The 21398-nt window shown below is 49.1% G+C and overlaps 2 protein-coding genes across 2 annotated transcripts in view; one reads left to right on the plus strand and one right to left on the minus strand.

Annotated features, from left to right (window-relative positions):
- Positions 1 to 569, plus strand: part of RGL1 (ral guanine nucleotide dissociation stimulator like 1) — a gene marked incomplete at both ends in the record, with an annotated part of 62957 nt that extends 62388 nt beyond the window's left edge. Inside the window, one exon of the mRNA XM_079536348.1 lies at positions 382 to 569. Coding sequence (XP_079392474.1) covers positions 382 to 569 — 188 coding nt within the window. The remainder of the gene's footprint in view (positions 1 to 381) is intronic.
- Positions 570 to 3760: 3191 nt separating this feature from the next.
- The window catches only part of COLGALT2 (collagen beta(1-O)galactosyltransferase 2), a gene marked incomplete at both ends in the record, with an annotated part of 32181 nt that continues 14543 nt past the window's right edge, over positions 3761 to 21398 (minus strand). Inside the window, 11 exons of the mRNA XM_079535483.1 lie at positions 3761 to 4037; positions 4467 to 4673; positions 5131 to 5258; positions 5446 to 5578; positions 6220 to 6326; positions 7518 to 7594; positions 7708 to 7827; positions 9807 to 10011; positions 11773 to 11907; positions 12392 to 12509; positions 13061 to 13171. Of these exons, the coding sequence (XP_079391609.1) occupies positions 3761 to 4037; positions 4467 to 4673; positions 5131 to 5258; positions 5446 to 5578; positions 6220 to 6326; positions 7518 to 7594; positions 7708 to 7827; positions 9807 to 10011; positions 11773 to 11907; positions 12392 to 12509; positions 13061 to 13171 (1618 nt within the window). The remainder of the gene's footprint in view (positions 4038 to 4466; positions 4674 to 5130; positions 5259 to 5445; positions 5579 to 6219; positions 6327 to 7517; positions 7595 to 7707; positions 7828 to 9806; positions 10012 to 11772; positions 11908 to 12391; positions 12510 to 13060; positions 13172 to 21398) is intronic.

Raw genomic sequence — 21398 nt, forward strand, 5'->3', positions numbered from 1 at the left:
CACTGCGTGGGGATGATGTAGCATGGCCTGCCAGCACCTTGCCTTCCATAGGGAGAGCATCCTCATTGGCTTCCCGACAGCCTCTCTGTACGTGTGCTGTGTGGGCACAGCCACCTCCAGGGCTGCTTGCCTTCCCTGAGCAGAGCAGCCTGCCCAGAGGGGAAGGGCACAGCCTGGATCCCTGCTGCTGCCACCTCATGTCCTCCAGAGCCCTTCTCTCCTGTTTCTGAGAGAGTTTATTGTTTTCTGTGCACAGAAAGGGGCAGCACTGCTCAGCCGTGTGCGGGCATCTGTTCATTGGCTCCCTGTTTTGTCCTGCAGTACCACCAACATTTTGTGCAGTATCACCAATGAACACTCGCTCTGCTCCCTCTGTTGCAGAGCTGGTGATCCCAGACAGCGCCAACGTGTTCTACGCCATGAACAGCCAGGTGAACTTTGACTTCATACTGAGGAAAAAAGCTCCTGCTGATGGGCAGGTGAAAATGAGGAGCAGATCCAGCCTGACGCTCCCCAGAACTGCCAAACGGGGGTGCTGGAGTAACAGGAACAGCAAAATCACGCTGTGAGGTGGACGCGGCGGCTCTGAGGTGAACTGCTTGAGAACCCAACCTTCGCTACCATCCAGTATTACAGAATCACAGCAGGTGAATGTGTCAGTATTTAACGTTGAAAATATTGGAGGCAAATGCAAAGTGAGCATTTGGTCAACGTCCAGCCAGAGGCGTGTCTTTTCACCTGAGCTGGACAGACACGGATTTACAGGACAGGCCGGACTAGGATGATTTTGTTTTGCACATTAGCCTAGGAAGGTGAGAAACCCCACCTAGAGGGGAAAAAAAAGGACTGCAATGTTTGTACTCAGACCACCACGTAAGCCTACTTCTTGTGTGAGAAAACCTTTTCTTTGTGCCAGTATTACATTCAGTGAGAATACCTAAATTTATTTTTATAAAACTGGAGAAGGAAAGCCACAGGCCTGTTCTGTCGGAATGGAGCAGGAGCCCCCGGGCCGAGCAGCTCATGGAGGGTGCTGGGTCATAGGAGGGGTGGGCACAGAGTGCACCCATGGCAAGGCACTGTGGGTACAGCCCCAAAATGCTCATCTCTGGAGAAGGAAGAAGCAGCTGCAAGCACGTGCATTGCCTTCACACTGCTGGCAGCCTTCTTTTTGCACTTGTTCGAAGCCAGAAAATTACCTACTTTGGGATTATTATTATTTTTTCCAAAGAACATTAAAAGAGAGGACTGTGCTTGCTTTCACATGAATGTCATGATTTGTTCATGAGCAAGGCACTCAACACTACATGTCTGGACTTCAATGCCACTGCCGCCTGCTTCTCCTTTTGCTTTGTTAACCCACTCATCAGAAGTCGATGCCTCTGCGTGCACTCTGACATGACTGATGTACCTCTTTGTAATGTGCAATCAATATTCAGGAGCAGAACTTTCCCCACATTACTCCACCTGTTTCATTCCACGGGAGGCAACTACATTACCTTCTGTCTTAAAAGTGGGTGTTGACAGGAAATAGCCCCATGTCTAGCATTACCCTCAAACAAACAGATTTTATATCCTTGTAGCATTATTATGCATAATCTCCAGCCACTCCCCTTGCTCTTTGTATACACCTATAAATGAATTTCCTGACATGGTACATCCTTTCAGCTGGAATAAAGAATTTAACCATTTGTTCTCCATGAATGCACGCCTGGAGTGTCTTCCCACATCCAGGCTTCCTTGAAAGGAGGGAGGTTTGATTTTATAAAGCCATAGATGAGAGTGAGGACTGTAAACAGCCCTTACTGAGCAGACAGCCTTTGAGATACCTTAGTGTTAGTTACAATAAACTCAGATACTGAATTTTACACATTTGCCTGGGGCAGTTCTTCCACCCATTCTGCAGCTGCCATGTCCGAACTGAGCTCAGAGTACATCAGCAGTCTGTGATAAATGCATGACATCAGCAGCAGTGCAGGTGCAATTTGGCACACTGCCTTCACAGGAGGCACCACCCAGGGTACATTCTGTGTAAAATCTAAAACTGGAGTTTGGTGAGCGACTGGAGTTTGTAACCAGCCCTTCACACATGCCAAGGTTAGCACCAGTTTACAGCAGAAGTGGTTTTCTTTGTATTTCAGTGTAAGAGTGCACTGATGTCTGTACAGCATCCTTTGTAAACTGCAGAGTTGCTAACTCCACCATTGCATGCCTGTATTAAGCTGAAAGGAAAACGGTCTGGACCTCAAATTGACCCCTCCCCAGAACATTATATATAAAGATTTTTTTAACTGCTTACCTGTAATCTTTATACAATAAGCATATAAATATTTTTTTTTCCACTGATACTTGCCTTAAGTTAATCTATGCCCTTCTCTTAGGCTTTATTACTACTGTGCGTCAGTTCCCTTGCATCTCATACCCCCTTCCATTAATGCCCCTCTCTTCAGCATCACCACATTAATTGGCTCGAGTTCCCAGCTCCTTCTGCCTCCCCTGGCAGAAAGCTCTCGGCTGCACTGTTTGGGATTGAATGGAAAATGCCATGTCAGTCAAACCAAGCATGAGCAGTGCCTGCTCCCACCCAATGAAGAGCGCACACAGCTGCATTTCTTGCACCAGGTTCTATGTATTATCAGACCCGCTGACAGGTAGTAACATGTCGTCTTTAGCAGAAAGCACAACATGGATCAGGAATTATTAAAAACAAACAAGAAAATTAAAAAAACACAACAAACCAACCACACACAGATCAACTGCACAGATCAGCTGGCAGCGAGGCTCTGCGCTGCCGTGCAGGAGAGCGGCCCAGAGCTGCAGCCCATGGCCACCTGCCTGCTCCCAAACCTCTTCGAAACACCACCATCGCACTCTGCTGTCACAGGAGCCAACAGCAAGGACGTCAGCACACACCCAAAAAAAAAACCAGGTTTGCTCCTCACATGAAAAAATATCAAGACAAGTTGCCTTTCCGTCCTGAAGGAACACGTGGAGGGGGAAGGAAGCTGAATGTGTTCCTTTTGGAGTGCAGAGGAAATACAAGTGGCAGCACTGCTCTGCCTGCTGCTCTGCAGGTTCTCTGATGCACCAACACATCTGTCGTGGGCCAGGAGCCCATCTGAATGGGATCCGGGCAGCCTCGACGTTCAAACAGGAAGCCAGGAATGCTTTTCTGCAGAAGCGTGAAGAGAAGACACTACACTTAGAGCACTGCTCCAGTGCATGGAGTATTTTTGGAAACCATTCTGATACTGACAAAACGAAACCTCCTAACCCAAATACTCTCTGCAGTTTCTCTCATAAACAGGGTTATAAAAGCCTGCAGACTACAAGGAGAAAAAGCTACACAGCAGCCCAGTTACAGCTATCCGGAAAGGTATGGAACACTTGTACACCTCTATATATTAATTTTCATAAATACAGCATTCTACACAAGGTACTGTAGAAAGACGTCATTCAAGGATTTTTTTTTTTTCAAACAAAAGCTTACAAAGGCTTTTGTTCAGATCTCTGCCTGCCTGGAACACCTTTTTCCTCCTTTGTTTCCCCACAGTCTCGGAAAAGCAGCCCGGTGAGCCATAACCCAACTGAGTCCAACCCGATAGGATCCAACCCCACAGGGCCCAACCAGCAGCCCCGCCGTGCCGTCCCACGCAGCAGGACAGAGTCCCTGCAAACAGCTGCTCTACAACTTCCAGAGGTGAAAAGCCAAAGCGTGAGGCAGGTTTGGCTGTCAACAGAGCCCAGAGGAGGCGGGCAGTCATAGCTCATCCCTGGAGGACGGCGCGTTGAGGGAGGACTGGGGCGGCAGGGCGTCCTTGTTCTGCGCCTCGCTGTGAATCTGGCCCTGCTGCCGTGACTTCCAAGAGTGTGTCCTGTCCCAGTCCGTGGACACGGTCTCGTTGTCCCAGATGGTGGAGGTCTCTGTGTCACTGAGGTAGCCTGGCTGCCCTGTGTAGTGGGTGGGGTAAACGAGCAAGGGTTCTGCTGAAAAGGCCTTCAAGTCTCGGGATTCGTAATACTCCATGTACTTCGCTCTAAAGGGGGACAAAAACCATCAAGAGCTGAGTGTATGTCCATGTGTAACTTGGAGCCACAAGCCAACCCACTGAGCAGACAGGTCGCAGTGCAGCAAGGTGGAGCTGGGGTGAGTCTAGAGCAGGTCTGACCCTCGGGATTGGGGACGCAGTCTTACAGTGATGCAGATAAAGCCTCTGTTACCAGACAAGCACCTCAGAACGGCCCACAGGCCCTGCACCAGGCAGGCACACAGCCCCACTGCCACAGGGCTATCACTGACTTGGCCCCACGACAGCTGTTCTACTGCAGACAGCCTGCAAGCACAAGGAGCAGCCCTGCTCCCCCAGCCTGGCTGCAGAATTGAGATGCACTGATGCCATCCATTTTAAGACCATTCAGCAAGTCCCAGTATATGTCAACCCAAGCCACAGAGACATCCTACTTACACAGGGTGCTTGTTGTACATGACTGGCAGAAACTCATCCACAGGCAGCATCTTGCTGAAAGGCTCTGCCCCAATTAGCTTCTGAGCCCCTTGGAAAGAGATTGCATACCCCAGGGTCCAATATGAGTAATCAGCTTCCACCAGATTCATGACATTGGGAACTGCTTTCTCGGGCTGCTGCACCTGCATCCTTTTCCGGCCAATGTAGCTGAAAGGGTGAAGAGACCACAAAAACTTGAGCTGAAGTGAATCTGTAGCAATGAAAACCACTCAGCTGTATTTCCACCAGGACAGGGCAGAGAGTCAATCCAAGAAGCAATCCCTGCTCTCAGACAGCCACAGCGTAACCCAGCAGTGGCACAGCTGTGAAAGGCTCTGTCAGGGCACTGAATGCCTCAGTCCAACCCCAGGACCAGGCAGTGCCAGCTCCTCTGCCACAGCAGCATCTCTGACACCGCTGGGACCAACCAGCACTGCCCACAGAGGGTACTAACAGCACCCACGACAGCTGGGGCACTCCACTCTGTCCCAGGGAGTGGGGAGAGCCCGCTGAAGTCTGCAATCTTAATGCTCTCTGGCATAAAGCTGCACCTCTGCCATGGCATGGCATGCTGCTCCCCTCTGTGTGCCCAGCAGCTCCCAGTTGCCTGGGACCAACCACTTACATAAGCTCCCAATCTAGCTGAGCTTGTTCTATGTCATCCATCAGCTTCATCAGCTTCCTCTTAAACTGGTGTTCAAAGCGCACGTCGTCCTCGATAACAAGAGTCTTCTCCAGTCCTCTGCTCACCACCTGCAACACGAGGGCACAGATCAGTGACGGCCCCAGGACACTCCTCGCACCCTGGGATCACTGGAGGTCAGCCTGACCTGACAGTGGCTCCCAGATCCTGCAGGCAGGGAGGCAGAACAACTCTCAGACTCTGAGTTCAGCTACAGATCACAAGAGCTGTCAAGAACAGCACCCACCAACCTCTTACCTCCTTCCAGATGTAGTAATGGCTGAGGAAGCAGCCGATCTCTCCCCTGGTCAGCGGCCGGGAGGAGTAGGGGTCCCGGTACCCCGGCAGCATGTCGATGCTGAGAGCTTTGAGCTGGCTCGTGTTCAGTGCTCTGAGAAACAGAGTGTGTGTCACCACTGCAGAACAGTCACGTCTCGAGCCAGACACAGAGGCAAAATGGGAAATGCTGCTGACATTCTGGGAAAACTGATGGACACCCAGGATTCAAAGACCATGAGATCCATATGAGTTCCTCATTCCTCCAGGAACCTGTGCAACTTCCAGACCTGAAATGTGTGCTTTTATTTCTCATTATAAAAATGCCCTAATACACCTTACAGTAGGGTGCTCAGGGAAAGGGCAATATCAGGTTAACACTGTAGCACAGAAGTTTCATAGCACCTTGCCAGGAGGTGAATTCTCTCAAACACTTTTGCTGATGACTTAAGAGAATCACAGAACTACAGAATGCTGTGGGTTGGAAGGGATCCCCCTACCCCTTCCTCAGCTTAGGCTGCCCAAGGCCCCATCCACAGCCAAAGGCACCCCCAGGGATGGGCACCCGCAGCTCTCTGCAGCAGTGCCAGCACCTCACCACCTCTGAGTAGAAAATTTCCCCTTAATATTGACCTAAATCTCCCCTCTTTGAGTCTAAAGCCATTCCCCCTTCTCCAATTTTGATCAGACCATGTACAAAGTTGGTCCTCCTGCTTATACCCTCTCTCCAAGTACCGGAGGGCCACGTGAACTCACTTTCCATCCACAGCCTCCACAATCTTGACTGCAATCTCCTGCTCATAGAGTGTCCGCAGCATCCGGTCCCGCCTGTCCTTCCGACGCTTCAGATTGATCATGAAAATCTGTGTTGAAGAGAGAGACATCAGCCTCATGCTTTGGGAGGAAGCACAGGGAGTCCTGATCCACCCTTTTTCCAGCAGCCCCATAGGAAGAACAGAACTCATGAAAATACCACATCTGTTTTTGTCCCAGGCTTTGGAATTTGTCCCCAAACTGGGGCTGATTTTGAGGGGGAAGGTGAGAGGCTTGTTCTCTGTCTAAAACCAGTTTGTGCAAAACAGAGGAATGTTGCTTTTCCAGGATGAAAAGCTGCAAAGAGACCAAGCCTGTGTTGTATAAAGACACAGGACGCTTTGATTTTTGTTTAACACAGGGTACAATGGTCAGCTCCAGCTCAACACTGACCCACGTGTCTCTCCACTAAGATGCAACCGCTCATATTTAGGGTGACCAGCAGGGCCACCAGCCAAACACAAGGACGCCATAAAGAGAGGATTTCTGTAATTACTTCAGGCACTGAAATTCCACTGCTCCCCTTGCCTGAGCAGATAGCCAAGACCTGGAGCAGAGATGTCTGGGCAGGGCTCAGCCCAAACCTGGAGGACACAGACTCCTTGGTGGAGGGCTGAAGCCCTCGCTTGTAGGTAAACAGCAGAGGGGGGGGGATATTTTTCAGCCCCAGGCAGACACGTACAAGTACAGCTTTGTATGTTGTGGAGCAAAACCTCATCCCAGTAAGAAGCAGATGGAATTCCAGGTCACTACAAACACAAAAATAATAAACTGGATAAATACAGCACAGCCACAAAGGGCAACGTGGAAAAAACCTACACCAGCTGTGCAGCGAACACAGACACACAGCCAAGCTGGGCTCCCACTTCTCTGTGTGAGCTGTGTAAACAGATGTAGCAGAATGAGCAACAAAACTGAAGAAATCATTCCCTTCTGTCACTCAAGAGCAGGAGAGGTTTCCCAAAAGACAGTTTCTTTTGTCACAAAACACAGGGATGAGCACTTGTGAACAGAGCATCAAGTGCTCACAGATCTGACTGGCTGCGTGGCCACCCAGCACAGCTTCTCCCCAATAAGGGCTGCTGCTGTCTCCATGCATAAAGTTCGAGTCCAAAAGGGAGTGACTGGGAAAGAACTAACGATGTAAAAACATATTATACTCCAAGGAAAACATCTGGAAGCTCAGCTACGAGGAGTACATAATGGATGGGAAAGCAATGACAGCAAAACAGGTTCCTTACTTCATCAAATCCCATCTTGTCAGGGTGCTTTGGAGGAACGGAGACGTACTGAGAAGGCTCAATGGGAGGACGATCGACTGAAAGAGAGGAGAGATCCCAACCATCACCTGGGTGTACCTTGATTGAGATAACTGAAGATGTTTGCAAACGTTCACTGGGGGCTCCAATGCAGCGGGGCACAGCCACTTACTCATAGCCTCAATCAGTGTGTGCACAAAGTTCTCTGTCTCTTCCTGCAGCGTCTGGTGTGACTTCAGGGGCATGGGAAGGAAACCGTAGTGCTCGCGGTTGCAGATGAACATCTGAATTCCTGAGGATTGCAGAAGAAGGGAAAGGAGAACTGGGTGTTTTATGGGCAGATTTCAGTGCTCTGTTGATACGCAGCCACAACCCCAGGGAGCTGGGCTCTCATCCACAGGGGCTGGGGTTGGCTGGTGCTGTGTGCAGCTCAGCAATCCCTGCGGCCTTCCAATTCAATCAATACATGCTATGATCCTATGAACATCACTGTGTCATTTTCTGTTCTGTTGCCTGGCAGAGTCTGGCCTCTCCTATGAAACCAATATCTACTCACTCCCTAGCAGCAGGTGTTTTAACCACAGTCAAGATTTCTCTAGGAGAGGCTGAGACCAGAGAAAGGGGCCTTTTTCAGCCTTTGCATTCAAAGTGATCCTACAGAAGAGGGCAGAATGGACCTTTAGCAAAAGTAGTGCCTGATGCGAGCTGCAAGAGGTGAAGGTCAGGCGGAAAGAAGCAGTCCTGCTGGATGCCTTGTTGTTCCTCTGGGTGACATGGGATCCTGCCTGGGGTCACACAGGATGGAGCTGCAAAGCCCAGATTATCAGTGCAGTTACAGGCCCTGCCACTGCCTCTGCAAAGGATTCAGCAGGGGCTTTGCTACCAGACATCCTCCTACTTCTGTTTGCTTTGGCTGGGAAATAAAGATGAGACATTTTCACCTGTGTCAGCAAAAAAATGTCTGATCACCATCTTGGAAATGCAAAGTCCAGGCACTGGCACAGCTGCCCAGGGAGCCGTGGGGTCAACCGTCTCAGGGGGGATTCCAGGCCCATGGAGATGTGGCACTGAGGGATGTGGTCATTGGGCACGGTGGGGGTGTGCTGGGGTTGGCCTCAGGGATCAGAGAGGTCCTTTCCAACCTGTGATTGGGCTCAAAACACCCAAGGAAGGGAGTATACTTGTTTTCATTGAGTTTTGGTAAGGCCCTTTTATTAACTAAACACTGCTTGAATCACCACAACTGGCCAAGCAGATTTAAAAAGAAAATGCAAAACTGGAATCATTTGCATTTTCTGCCTTATCTCCCTTTCTCCTCCTAGTTAATAAAACAAGGACAACCACTCCCTCTAAAGAAAGCAAAAGCAGACAGAGGCTACCTGGAGTGCAGATGCTTTCATGTGCAAGTCCCCCTAATCCCTGGTATTCTACAACTGTCTGCACTAATGACCCCCATGTTCCCACCTCTTGAAGTTCTGTAAGCACATTGCTGGCTGCAGTGCTTGCCAAAGCACATCCAGTTGTCAACTACAGTTAAGGTGAATGGCAGAATAAAAAAATTCCTACCTGCTGACATTAATTGGTTTGGCACTAATCTGATCTAATCAGCTAAGCTTATCTGGCTCTCCGATCTCTGCTCTCATCTTCCACTGGCTTAAACTTGGTTAATCTGTGTATATTCACGCCAACATTTCTGTTCCTTCTGGGATAAAGGCAACTTTGAAAAAGCAAAGCTACTTCAAAATGGGGAGGGGGACTTCACTTGCTCGATCTGTTTTTACAGTGAAAATCCATTAGTGTGACAAGTAAAGGAAAAGCTGCGGATGCTGGTGTTACTGGCAGCCTTCGTAGACAGAACCCATGTTCAGGCACCAGGAACATCCCCCCACACCCCTGCATTTCAGGTCGAGCTGAAATCCTCCTCTTTCAGAGACAGACGCAGTACCAGCAGCCTCCTGCCCTGCCCTTGGCTCAGGGAGCCTCCTGAAGGGATGACTGTAGACATCCCAGCTACAGAATGTAGGACGCCTTCCACTCTCACAACACTGACCCTTGGTCACCGGTGCCTTGCTGTGACACAAATGAAGGGTGGGTGCCACAAAGCCCCTGTCCCTGTAAGAGCTCCCATTCTCCCTGAGAGACCTCTCAGAGGAGGAGGGGAGGGGGGTACAAACTGAACACTGGAGTCAACATACAGCTTTTTGGCCTCTCAACTCCAAGCAGAGCTCTGCACGTCTGCTAGTGAATCCTCCCCAAAGGCTCCAGGCATACCTGCTTGGCGACTGGAGAAGGCAAAGACCATGATATCATCAAAGCTCCAGGTGTAGTCCTGGTGGGGCGGGTAGAACATCAGCTTGGTGGAGGCCTCCTTCCTCAGGTCAATGAGGAATGTGGAATGGATCATCGGGACAGCAAAACAGCCCGTCCTCTTCCATTCCCGGATCAAGGGGTAATCCAGGGTCCTTTTGTAATAGCCCTGCAAACACAACAAGCAGGCCGCTCGTTACAAGAGATCTGTTGCAAGGATGCTCCCAAGCAAAAGCTCTCACCCTCTGCCCTCCCCAGCAGAGATGGATCAGTGCCCAGTTCACAGACTTTGAAGCATTCCCTAATTGGAAAGCATTTAGAAACAATTCCCATCCCACAGGTTAAAGCTCAACCTTCTCTCTGTTTTAGCAGCTACTGGAAACTCAAACCTTCCCACTGCAAAATCAAGAACACTTCAAACTCAGCATGGTGTTCCCTTGGCTCTCTCCAAAGCTCTTTTTGCATTCAGGTCTGATCCTGGGAGCACTGCTCACACTCAGCAGCCACAAAGGGCTCTCCATGTCTGCCACAATAGCACCTAGAGGTTATTTCTGAATGTGACTTAAACAAGCCACGTCCCTGGCTGGAGGGCAAGTCGCTTCTCAGTATCCATTGGCTGTCCAACAACTCCTGTTCTCCATCCCAGGGCAAGTAGGCTTCACACCCATCTCCTGAGCTCAGCCCTCATCGTCATCCCCAGGGAGAGAAAGGCTGAGAGCAGCATGAAAAATGCGAGCACAGCCACATGCAGCAGTTCCAAGAGCAGCTTTTTCCTCCCCATATTCTGGAAGGCGCATTTGCTGCTGGTTTTTTTCCCCTTCTTCCTTTTGCAGCTAATGCCGGTGTCAATGGAAACTTCCTACTGGAGAGGGACTCCCAGGGCCAGGGCTGAGGCTGGTGCATGCAGGCAGCGATCCACTTCAGTCTGTGAAGAAATGCTGATTTATATCAGTGGAAAACCTGGCTGTCTCAGCAGCAAACCTTAAAAACCTACAGGAAAATGCCTTCACCATGAAGTTACTATTTCCAACTTAAAACAACATGAAAAAAACCCATGGAATAACTAACACCACTCACAAACAGCTTATCTCTACATGAAACTGCCAAGAATTTGGGAAGCTTAGGATCCTTTCCTGCTGTTTTTATACCCAAATAACTCAAGCTGTGATTTTTAGAAGATGGGAAAACATTGTGAGGAGGTATCATTCATGTTTGTCACTCCTCACTACCACCCCTGCTATCAAACAAGACGTGTGGCACCTCCACAGCTCTGGAATACCCCCAGGGATGGTCATACCATCATTCCCTAGGCAGTCTGTGCCAATGGCCAACCACTTTTCCTGAGAAGAAACTTTTCCTAATATCCAACCCACCTCCAGAGAACCAAGTTTACAGATGGGGTAGAGATTGCCCAGACTGTGGCAATAGATTTTCCCCTCTGTATTAACGATTTTCACACTAAAATCCTATTCTTCCTGTTGTATATGAGAAGGAAACACCAAACTCTAATTTCTGGCCTTAGCACTTCTGTCTTTTACACCTGAGCACGCACAGAGATTCCTCTGTGACCCTACTGCTTTGTGCTCACTCATGAGAAAAATAACTTGCATGCAATGGGGAGCCGTAGAAGAAAAGCAGATTCCTCCTGGAGCAGTGTCAGTACACAGAACAGCTAATCCAAAATAAGGTACTGTCAGTTTTAAGGCTATTATGCAAACACGTGGAACTACCTCAAATAAACACTGGTGTGACTGTATGTTGGTATATACATTTTTTTTTAAATGTAGCTAGTGGAATTGTACGGCTTCCCCAGACTTCTGCATAGGAACAGCATCCCTCAGATCCAGCACAGCTCCCTTCAGACGCGGTGTTTTCAAGTGAGGAAAGCCCCAACCTGCAGTCACCGTGCCTCATTCACCCAACCACCTGCCTGGGGGGTGATGCCACACCAGAAGTTGGAATACAGAAAGCGAGACTCCAGCATCGGTGCCACCAAGGTCTTGTTTTCTGCTATCAGCAGGTTCAGAGTTTCTGGGTTGGTCAGCAAATTATCTGTATCGAGAAACTACAGAAGGAAGAGGAAAATAGTTTGTTATTAGATGAGATGAGACCGTATGCTTCCCCTGATGCTTGCCAAGAAACACGGCAACCAGAAGTGTGAGGTATTGGCAAAAAGCACCCAGCTGGTGGGTCTGACACTGCAGGACACGACTGCTGTAGGGAAGCCCAGGGGTGGTTGCCCCTGTGACAGAGACAGGAGATGGGGAAGGACATGGAGCTGTCTCTCTGACTGCAAAAAATTGCTCCAGCACAGGGCATGGGGAGCCAACAATGCTGAAAATTCAGGGCAGAGCACTCTGTGAAGAGGAGCAGGAAGAGTTCTGAAACAGGCCCCACACCTTCACCTTGTTCAGAGCCTTCAAGACCACGACCACCACCACCACCCCCCATCTCTGCACAGCTGCTCCGCTCCTCTGCTCCCTTAGCCCATAGGCATGGCCTGAATGGCTTTAGCCTGAGGACAGAGAGAAATGCAAGGTTTTCCTTACCAGAACGTAGTCTGACCACTTCTCCCGCGCGGCACGCAGGGCAGCCTGCCTCAGCTTCATCACGTGGGTGAAACGGGAGCTCGGCCAATGCTTCGGTCCCATTTCTTCTGGGTAGGACCTAGCAAAGAAAGCAGTCGAAAATGCACAGACCTCTTGCTGCCTTCTTTGCAAAGAAAACAGCATCAGAGTCACCTTGGGCAACTCGGGAGAGGAAAAAAGAGTGAAGAGTGCTTCCGAGGGAAAATGGCTCCAAATTCTTGCTGGCAAGTGTAGAGCACAGAGCACTTCCTGACAACCAAGGAGCCACAAGCACAACAGAAGGATCCCATCAGGCCCAGAGCATCAAGTCCAAAGGCAAAAAGGGATTGAAGGAAATTGTGGGTCAGATCCCTGTGCAAGGTGATGCCATTTTCTGGCTCGGAACTTGCTGCGTAGCTGACAGCAGTGACAGAGCTTTGGTGGAAGCAATGGGAAAGGGCTGTGATTTCTCTATTCTCTCACACATAAAGAAGGGCAATCTTACGTGCTCCACCAAAACAAATCCAATGGGGCAGAGCCCACGAAGAAAAACCACATGCATAACTGAATGCATCTCCTGGTTGGAGAGCAGGAAAGCACCTAGGGAACACAGGCTATGCTTCAAAAGCCAGCCCCTGCTGCAGTACTCACTGTGGGTCTTCCATTGGCCTCCACTCCACGTCATGGTAGAGGTTCTGCACGTTCTTCAGCCACTCCTTAAGGACTGCAGTGGTGTTATCAGCATTGTGGTCAGTGGCCACCCTGGAAAATAAGAGCCCAGTTCATACAAGATTTACACACCAGGAGTACGATCTGCCTGTTTGGCCCAAGATGGTACCAGGAAGGTTGGGCTCCAGTTCCTTCACATATCCCAGCTGATACATGGGTTGCTCTAGGCAGAACTATTTTTTACAGGCAATCTGACTGAGCTGTGGGCTTCCCTGTTCAGTGCAGGGGAGTTGGACTAGATGCCCTTTAAAGGTCTCCTCCAACTTGTATGCTCACAGCCTTGTGACAGCCTTTGGGTTACACGTGACCAAGCTGATGCTCTTCCCAGCACAGAGCCCTGGGAGTGGGACCTCAGTCCAGCTGCTCACACAGCTGTGATGGATCCCACAGCACATTCCCTTAAGCTGAAAGGCTGCTCACTGCTCCTGGCCAGAGGAGCAAAGCACTGCCCCACAGAAGGATATATCCTGCACCACCACAGCTCTAGAAGCTCCACTGAAAACTGACAGTTCCTTCCTATTCCTTTGGGAGTACAAGCATAGGGTTAAATTTAACAAAAAGAATCATCAGAAGAACACAGTCACTCAGGGACAGGAAGCTTATTTGTTGAACGCCAATTCCTGTTTAGTAAAACAAAAAATAAGGAAAGCAGCAAGCAAATGGATGTTGGTTTCCTGCTCTTGATATCTGCTCTTGCTCTGCGTGGCAGAGCAAGGCTGGTGTCAGCCATGATGTTGGGATTTGCTTTTAACCAAGCTCCTCATCAGACCCCACGGCAAACCTACATGGCATGGATGTTGAGTAAGACAAAAACTGCCACTTGCTGCTAAGCAGAACAGATGAAATCGGACTGCTCTGTGAATTGCAAACACTTTTCAGGTCACCCACCCAAACCCCATTTCAGCAGACTCGCTCAGACCTCCCTCAACCGCGCGCATTTCATTGGTCTTGTTCCACTTCCCTCCTACGCTCCCAGCTGCGCAGGCACTGAGCAGCAGCTCCAACATTCCTCAAATACCACAGAGAACCATGAAAATGGCTTTCTGTGAAAATGGCTTTTTGTTCGTGGCCGTCCTTGAAGCCGCAGCAAGAGGCTCCTGCCACACAGCAGGACCACACCACTATCAGGCATCAGGCAAACCCAGCAGAGACAACGGGCCATCATGAAAAAGGTCAGGGCCCAGCTTACACCGTGCTCTTTGCCATGGCTAAGCTGGTCCCACTGAGCAGGCTCTCCCAACAAGTCCACAAGACCATCCCTGGTAGTATACAAGAAATGTGTAGACGTGGTACTTATGGACATGGTCAGTGGGCAATATTGGTGGTAGGCAGACAGTTGGACTGGATGATCTTAGAGGTCTTTTCCAACCTTCCATGATTCTAAGAGCTGACAGCCTCTGGCCAGAAGTGGGACATGGGAATGGGAACCTGGAGGCATCTCTCCATCTGTCCACAAGGAAACTGCTAGAAGGAAAATGCCATTTTTACTGCCCAGGCTGTAACAGTGGTGTTATGTGGAAGGCAAATTCACAGCCCAGTAGAGCCTCTGGAATACACCAGTGAGCCAAAGCTCTGGCACAAACAAAGGACGGCTGCCTCCAGGACTATCCACCCAGAAGCTTTTCTGAGCCCAAAGTGCTCAAAGGCAACACAGTTTGTCACGCCCTGGATGAAACATGCCCTATGACTAGTAGTTTGGCAAATCAATGTTTTTTTCTGACTTTAAGCCTAAAAAAAAACAAACAAAAAACTCACATACAAAGAAACCAACAGTACAACAATTATCACTATTAGTTTTGGGACAATTCACATTTCACATCAAGAGAAATTAGCACTTCTACTGTAATACCTGTACCACTGCAGCCCACTTACTTCCCCAGATGAAACAGCAACTATGGTGCTTGCAACACTACTGGATGGAAAAAAACACAGGCAAATACTTTTTTAAAATTATTATTTTAAATGACTACGAGGAAAACAGGCAAATAAAAATATGAGCAGAACCTCCCAACTTCCCGTTGGCAACAGCTTCTCAAGACATAAGAGGCTCAACAGGATATTCTGCTATAACCACTTCTGGTGTAACACATGATCCATAGGACCTGAAGTGGCTGAGTATTGTTAAGGCTTCCGTGCCCTTATTGGATGGACAGACCCATTGGACCCTGAATGTTCTGAATCCATTTGGAAGAGACTAAGCCATCTCTGCTGCAGCATCCACCGCTACCAATGGTCTGTTGTCCACTTTGCACACCTCCCCAGTTCTGGAAAACAGACCCAAAGGGTTGAGACACTCCTCACCATCCTCATGGCTGTCTGCCATGACTCGATCACATCTTCCTTGTGTCAAAGCGGGCTAAAAGCCAGACATGGGATTGCAGACATGGCATAGTAACTGCCTCGCAAAAGAAGAAACCCCTCCTCAACCTCCTGGTTGAGCTTCTGCTCAGCTTGCCCAGGCTGCAGCTGGTCTTTGCTACCAGCGTAGCTCACAGACCACAAAGTCTCTTCAGCCAAGACCTTGCTCCCCCTAGCCTGCACCATTGCAAAGGGGTTCTTCCATGATGAATTTCAAGAGATTTCTTGCAGACAACTAAATTCAAGGCCAGCATATCTGCCTGCAACTATTAATTGTTGTAGATTTAAAAACTAAATTTCTGTGAAGAGGTATAGGATACATCGATGACTTTTGCACTACAACATGCAAAATCACAGCAACATTAAGGTTGGAAAAGTCATCTACGATCACCAAGTCCAACCCCAGCCCATCCCACCATGCTGCTGCCCACAGCACCATGGCTCTCCAACACCTCGGGGATGGTGACCCCATCACCTCCCTGGCAGCCTGTGCCACTGCCTCACTGCTCTTTTGGAGAAGAAACTTTTACTAACATTCAGCATTCAGACTTGTGCTCCAGACCTCGCACAGCTCCGTGCCTTTCTCTGGACACTCTCCAGTCCTCAATGTCTTTCTTGCAATGAGGGGCCCACAACTGAATCCAGCAGTTGATGTGCAGCCCCACCAGTGCTGAGCACAGAGGAACGAGCACCTCCGGCTCCTGCTGGCTGCACTGTTTGATGTTTGGATTTGTCTCCTGCCGGTTTTACAACCTAAAGCCTGTGTGACTTAACCAGGAGAGACTGGTGGAATGTAAGAAAAAAATTCATCTCCTGCCACGCTTTGCAGAACAAGAAAAGGATAATAAAAGTAGAACAGACCTCCAGATGAACATCCTGTAACACAGCAGCTTTTTTCACTCAGTTCTAAATCCATTTCCAATAAATAGAAGTTAAATTTTAGAAAAAGTTTGAGTGAGAACGTTCATATAGGGGGTTACATGGGCACAACTACAACCACTCCAGTATTTACTTTGGCTTTTAGCAGCACTCTTAGCACAGACACAAGTCCTCATTGTCCATACTGAGCAAAGTAACCCCCTCCCAAAAAACTCAAGCACCATGAATAGTGGAAAATTAAGCAAAATGTTGAGCTCCCGCTGCTTTAATTAAGTAACATGTGAGCAGCAGCACAAGGCAAACCGCATGTCATGGAGCACTTGTATTTTTAACCTGACATCTCCACACTCTGTGTTTGCAAAAGGCAGTTAATGTGGGCTCTGATGGTTCTCCTCTTTTCATCCCCAAAAGAAAGAAGAAAAAAAAAAATTCTCTTTTTCATTACTTCACAGCCCAGCCTGCCCTCCCCTGCTATTTACAGGTTATTTATACCTCAGGCACCAGGTTAGAGGAGGTTTAATTATTACTATTTTTTACTCTTTATCATTGCTATAGGAAAACTACTACAGGACAAACCCCAACGCTGTGTGCCTCTGGCTGCTCAGCAGTCCAGCTCACACTGCAGCACTTGTGGGAAACCCCAAGGCCACAGACCGTCAGTAATCTTCCTACTGAATTTAACAGTTCCAACCGCCTCCATTAGCAAACAGCAGCAAGTACTTCATGATCAAGGTCTGCAGAGTGCAGAGCTGCTGGACTGCAAATGCTGGAGCTGTAAGAGGGATCCTTTTCCTTCTTGGCCACGCTCTGAGGGCTGCAAGATGTGAGAGTGTGGGGTTCTTCCCCCACTGCAGTGTACTGTAATACAGCAGAATGACCGGGGCTGCTGAAGGCAGCTGGTGCCAAGCCATCCGCTCCAGTGGGAGCCAACCTGAGGCACCCGGGTGGGAAGCACAATGGGTGACAATGCTCAGGATGCTGACAGTCAGGGATGCAATGAGACTGACATACAGCAAAGAGGACATCTGTTGCTGTAGCTGGCCACGTGCCCTCCACCCCAGGGACTCATCCAGAGAATAGCCCAAAGCCAATGGAAAGCCTGTTAGATCCCTCCTAACAGATGGAATAGAAACAAAAATCAAGCACTGGCCATCTTCAAAAGGAGAGAACAGCCATAAAGCACTCAGAGAGAGGTTATGCAGCAAAGCAAATGGCAGCAGAGGTCTCCCCTGTGAGGTGCAGACCATTGCATGCCTTGTGCGTGCTGTGTTCCATCAGCTGTGCTAGCAGAGGTGCCCAAACCTCCAGTTGGGCCCAGAACCTCTCCCTTTGAGAGGACCATCTACCCTCAAAGCTGGGGTCTATGTGTTCCTGACAGCTTCTGTCCCTGACACCATGGGGAAAAAACTAGGAATTCAAACAGCAGAGCATGAGATGACCATGTCACTTTGCCCAGCCTCATACACTGCTAACAGCCATTGCTGCATGCTACCAACCAGAGCACTGTGCAACACTATGCACAAATTTAACACCCTAAGCTCAGCTGAAGAATGCATAGCTAAGGAAGACAGCAAGAAATTTCCAGTTCTGTAAGACTTCAGTCCCCTTGAGTTGTTAGGATCAGCAGGCAGAGCCCACCACTGCCCCCAGCCAACCCTGCAGCTCAGGGCAGGCTGAGCACACAGCCCCCAGTGCCCAGCAGCCCACTGACTGGTGGCTGTGCTTATTCTGGCCATGAGTTCAGCCCTGTCAAAAATAACTGAAAAAATAAGATTCGCAGCGGAGCCCTAATGTGAGTCAAATACAAACTTGAACTTGGATTTCCCAAAACAAGTGGTAAATAAAGTAACAGGGAGAGTCATCTCTCCCTGCCTTTTTGTTTGAACACTGCCAGACTTAGAGAACCAATTCCAAAACACCAAAACCACCAAACTGGCAATTTCCACTGTGAGCCAGAGATGAATTACCCTGCATAGGGAACAGTGCAGCTGAGAGAGATGGGAAGAGAAGGCACGGATCCTACAGGGCAGAGAAATGCTCTGTTGCCTTGCAGACTTCATTTCTGCATTCTGGACCATCAGCTGTGCCCTGCAGCCACTGAGCTGTGAAGGACACCTCCAGTCCCACAGGTATCTCTGGGATCAGGCAGCAATACACGGTCAGACCCACCAAGCCAGCTCACACAGCGCAGCTCAGACGCTGAACAGATGTCAACTCTTCTTGCCACTCTGCACAATTACACTCACAACACCTCATTAGTAAGGTCCCAGCGTTCAGGCTCACATTCAGAGAACTGTTTAAGTATTTAATCACGCTGCTAGGAGTCGAACTGAGTCAGACCTTTTTGGCTTTGCAGCAACCCACCATATATCCCGGGGTTTTCCTTAATTCAGGACAGGCTTTTGGGAGTACCTCGTTTTTCGGTGTGGGATTTTGTTGCTGTTGATTTGTTAGCAGCTCTGGTGGTTTTTCCCACATTAGCTGGGTCCCTGGGCTGCCAGCTCCCAGCGGGGATAGTGGGAGCCCCAGCAGCAGCGTGGAGGCACAGGAGCAGCACGGTTCCCGGTCTGGGCAGCTGTACAAGAGAAGGACCTCACAGTACAGGAATGCAACAAATGTCTCCTCTCATTCCCCTTGCCCTTCAGCCACTCATGGATAGCAGATTTTGCTGGCAGCAGCAGCAATCTAACAACATCCAGCAACCTTCCAAACCTAAGTAAGGGAATGACTCACAGATGTATATAAATGTACACATAAAAACACACCACGGTTTCTGTTCTTTGTGTGCTAACCAAGAAATCTCCCAGACGTTCCTGGCTTCCAACCCAGAGTAATGCAACACCAGGGAGGGGGGACACTCTAGTATATGCAGAAAGAGGAGATGAAGTTCCTGGAGACTGACCTCAGAAGCACAGCTTCCCAGCACACTAATGATGGCTGTAGGATGCAGCAGCAATGCCTCAAGCCATTGAGCTGCTGCTATTAGCTCAGGGCTGTGCCAGATCTGTGCTTCAGCCCAGCAAGCACACCACACACAGAAGCCTCTAGAAGACACAACAGAGGAATCAACATCTGCCCAGAAAAGCCATCAGAGCCAGGCAGCTCATCGCTTCACCACACAGCCAAAATTTCACACCTCCCCAGCTTCTGTAGAAATTCTCACTCCAGTGCAAAGCAGGTTCTGCCCCTTCCGTCCCAAGGCCCCTCTTTGTCTTGCTCGAGTTCTTTCCATCCCGCCCCAGTGCAGACAGAGCTTTCAAACATACAACACATTACACCTGGCCTTGCAAGTATTTCCAAGCAGACTTGGCTTGAAGGGAACAACTTCCATAAAGAAAGCCCAGGGAGTTTCCTAAGCATGGGATCAGGGCTGTGGCTGGCCTATGGGAGGGCTCAAATAAGGAATCAGTTGCAACTGTACCCCAATTTCTGAAGGGGTAGCTTGTTCCTACCTATACTAATTGAAACACCAGTTAATGCAGTCCAAGGTTAATTATAGTGTACAAGCCACTGGGAAGGAATGTTGATGTTTAGAAATATTCTTGGTACTGGTAACAAAAATCTGATGGATTTTGAAAGCCAGGATCTAAAGCTGCAAGGTTCCACTGATTTTTCAATGAGCACAGGCGCATAGCACGTTACCGAGGGTCCCCAAAATAGGGACTCATAGTAAGCTCTCCACCTCTTTGCCAGCCTCCTGCAGGCAGGCTGCCATAACCCCAGCACAAAGCCTCACCTCAGGGACCCCTGATGCCCACAGCAGGAGGGACAGGCAGACCCAAGTCAGCCCATGCTGTGCTTTACTTTCTGTAGCTGCAAATAAAAACTGAATTATTTGTTCTTGTTAGCCCGCATTATGAACAACATAAGAAAACAGGAAACAAACTGAATATTCTATTTCAGGCTTCTAATTAGGAGGAATTATAGCAGCAATAAGAAATTGCACAAAGCTAATCCTGGAGCAGAGGCAAATTCAGTCTTCCCAGCCGAGAATCTGCTCTGTGAACTGGAAATGGCAGGATGTTATGGGACATAATGACTGACCCTTCATGTGAAAACTTTGCCCAAATGCAGCAGTAGAGACTTTGTTCTCAAAGGTTTTCAGCTAACTTTCTGAGGTCATGGTAAATAGGAATGCAGCAATTTGTGTCTCAAACCAGAACAACATCACAAAAGGATGTGTGTGTAGTAAGAGCATTTTCCAAGATGAAACTCAAATTTAAAATTTAGTTTGGTTAAGAGATCTGTACCAAAGACACAGAGGAACTGTGAGAGAAACTTAAGAAAAGGCTAACAGGAGCAGGGAGCAATCATCCCCATGTCTCAGCTCTGGTGGGGCTTTACATCAGTGTTGTGCTCACTTCTGGGCCCCTCACTGCACGAAAGACTCTGATGCCCTGGATCATGTCCAGAGAAGGGCATGGAGCTGTGTGAGGTCTGGAGCACAGCGTGATGGGGAGCAGCTGAGGGAATGTGATGGGGCAGGGTGGAAAAGAGGAGCTCAGGGGAGACCTCACTGCTCTCTGTAACTGCCTGAAGGGAGGCTGTGGTGAGGTGGGGTCAGCCTCTGCTCCCAGGTAACAGCGATAGGATGAGAGGTGGTGGCATCAAGCTGAGCTGGCAAAGGTTCAGGTTGGATATCAGGAAAAATTTATTTCCAGAAGGAGCAGTGAGGCATTGGAAGGAGCTGCACAGGGAGGTGATGGGGTCACTGTCCCTAGAGCTGCTCAAGAACCACAGAGATGTGGCACTGAGGGACATGGATTGTTGGCATGGTGGGGGTGGGCAGGGATTGGATTTGATCTGAGAGGTCTTCTCCAACCTTAATGATTCTACAGTTCTATAAATGGTTTTTCCAACAAGCAAAGCAGAAATGGAAACTTGACTATTCTGAAAGATTTTACCTCTAGAAAGAGGGGGAAAAATGTTTAGAAGGGTGAGAGATGCTCAGAGTTGAGCAGTCAATGGCATTTCATATTTTTGCATCAGTGGGAGACTCACTGGAACATCTAACCTCTATGTA

The sequence above is a fragment of the Tetrao urogallus genome, assembly GCF_951394365.1.
Source record: "Tetrao urogallus genome assembly, chromosome: 5".
Lineage (NCBI taxonomy): Eukaryota > Metazoa > Chordata > Aves > Galliformes > Phasianidae > Tetrao > Tetrao urogallus.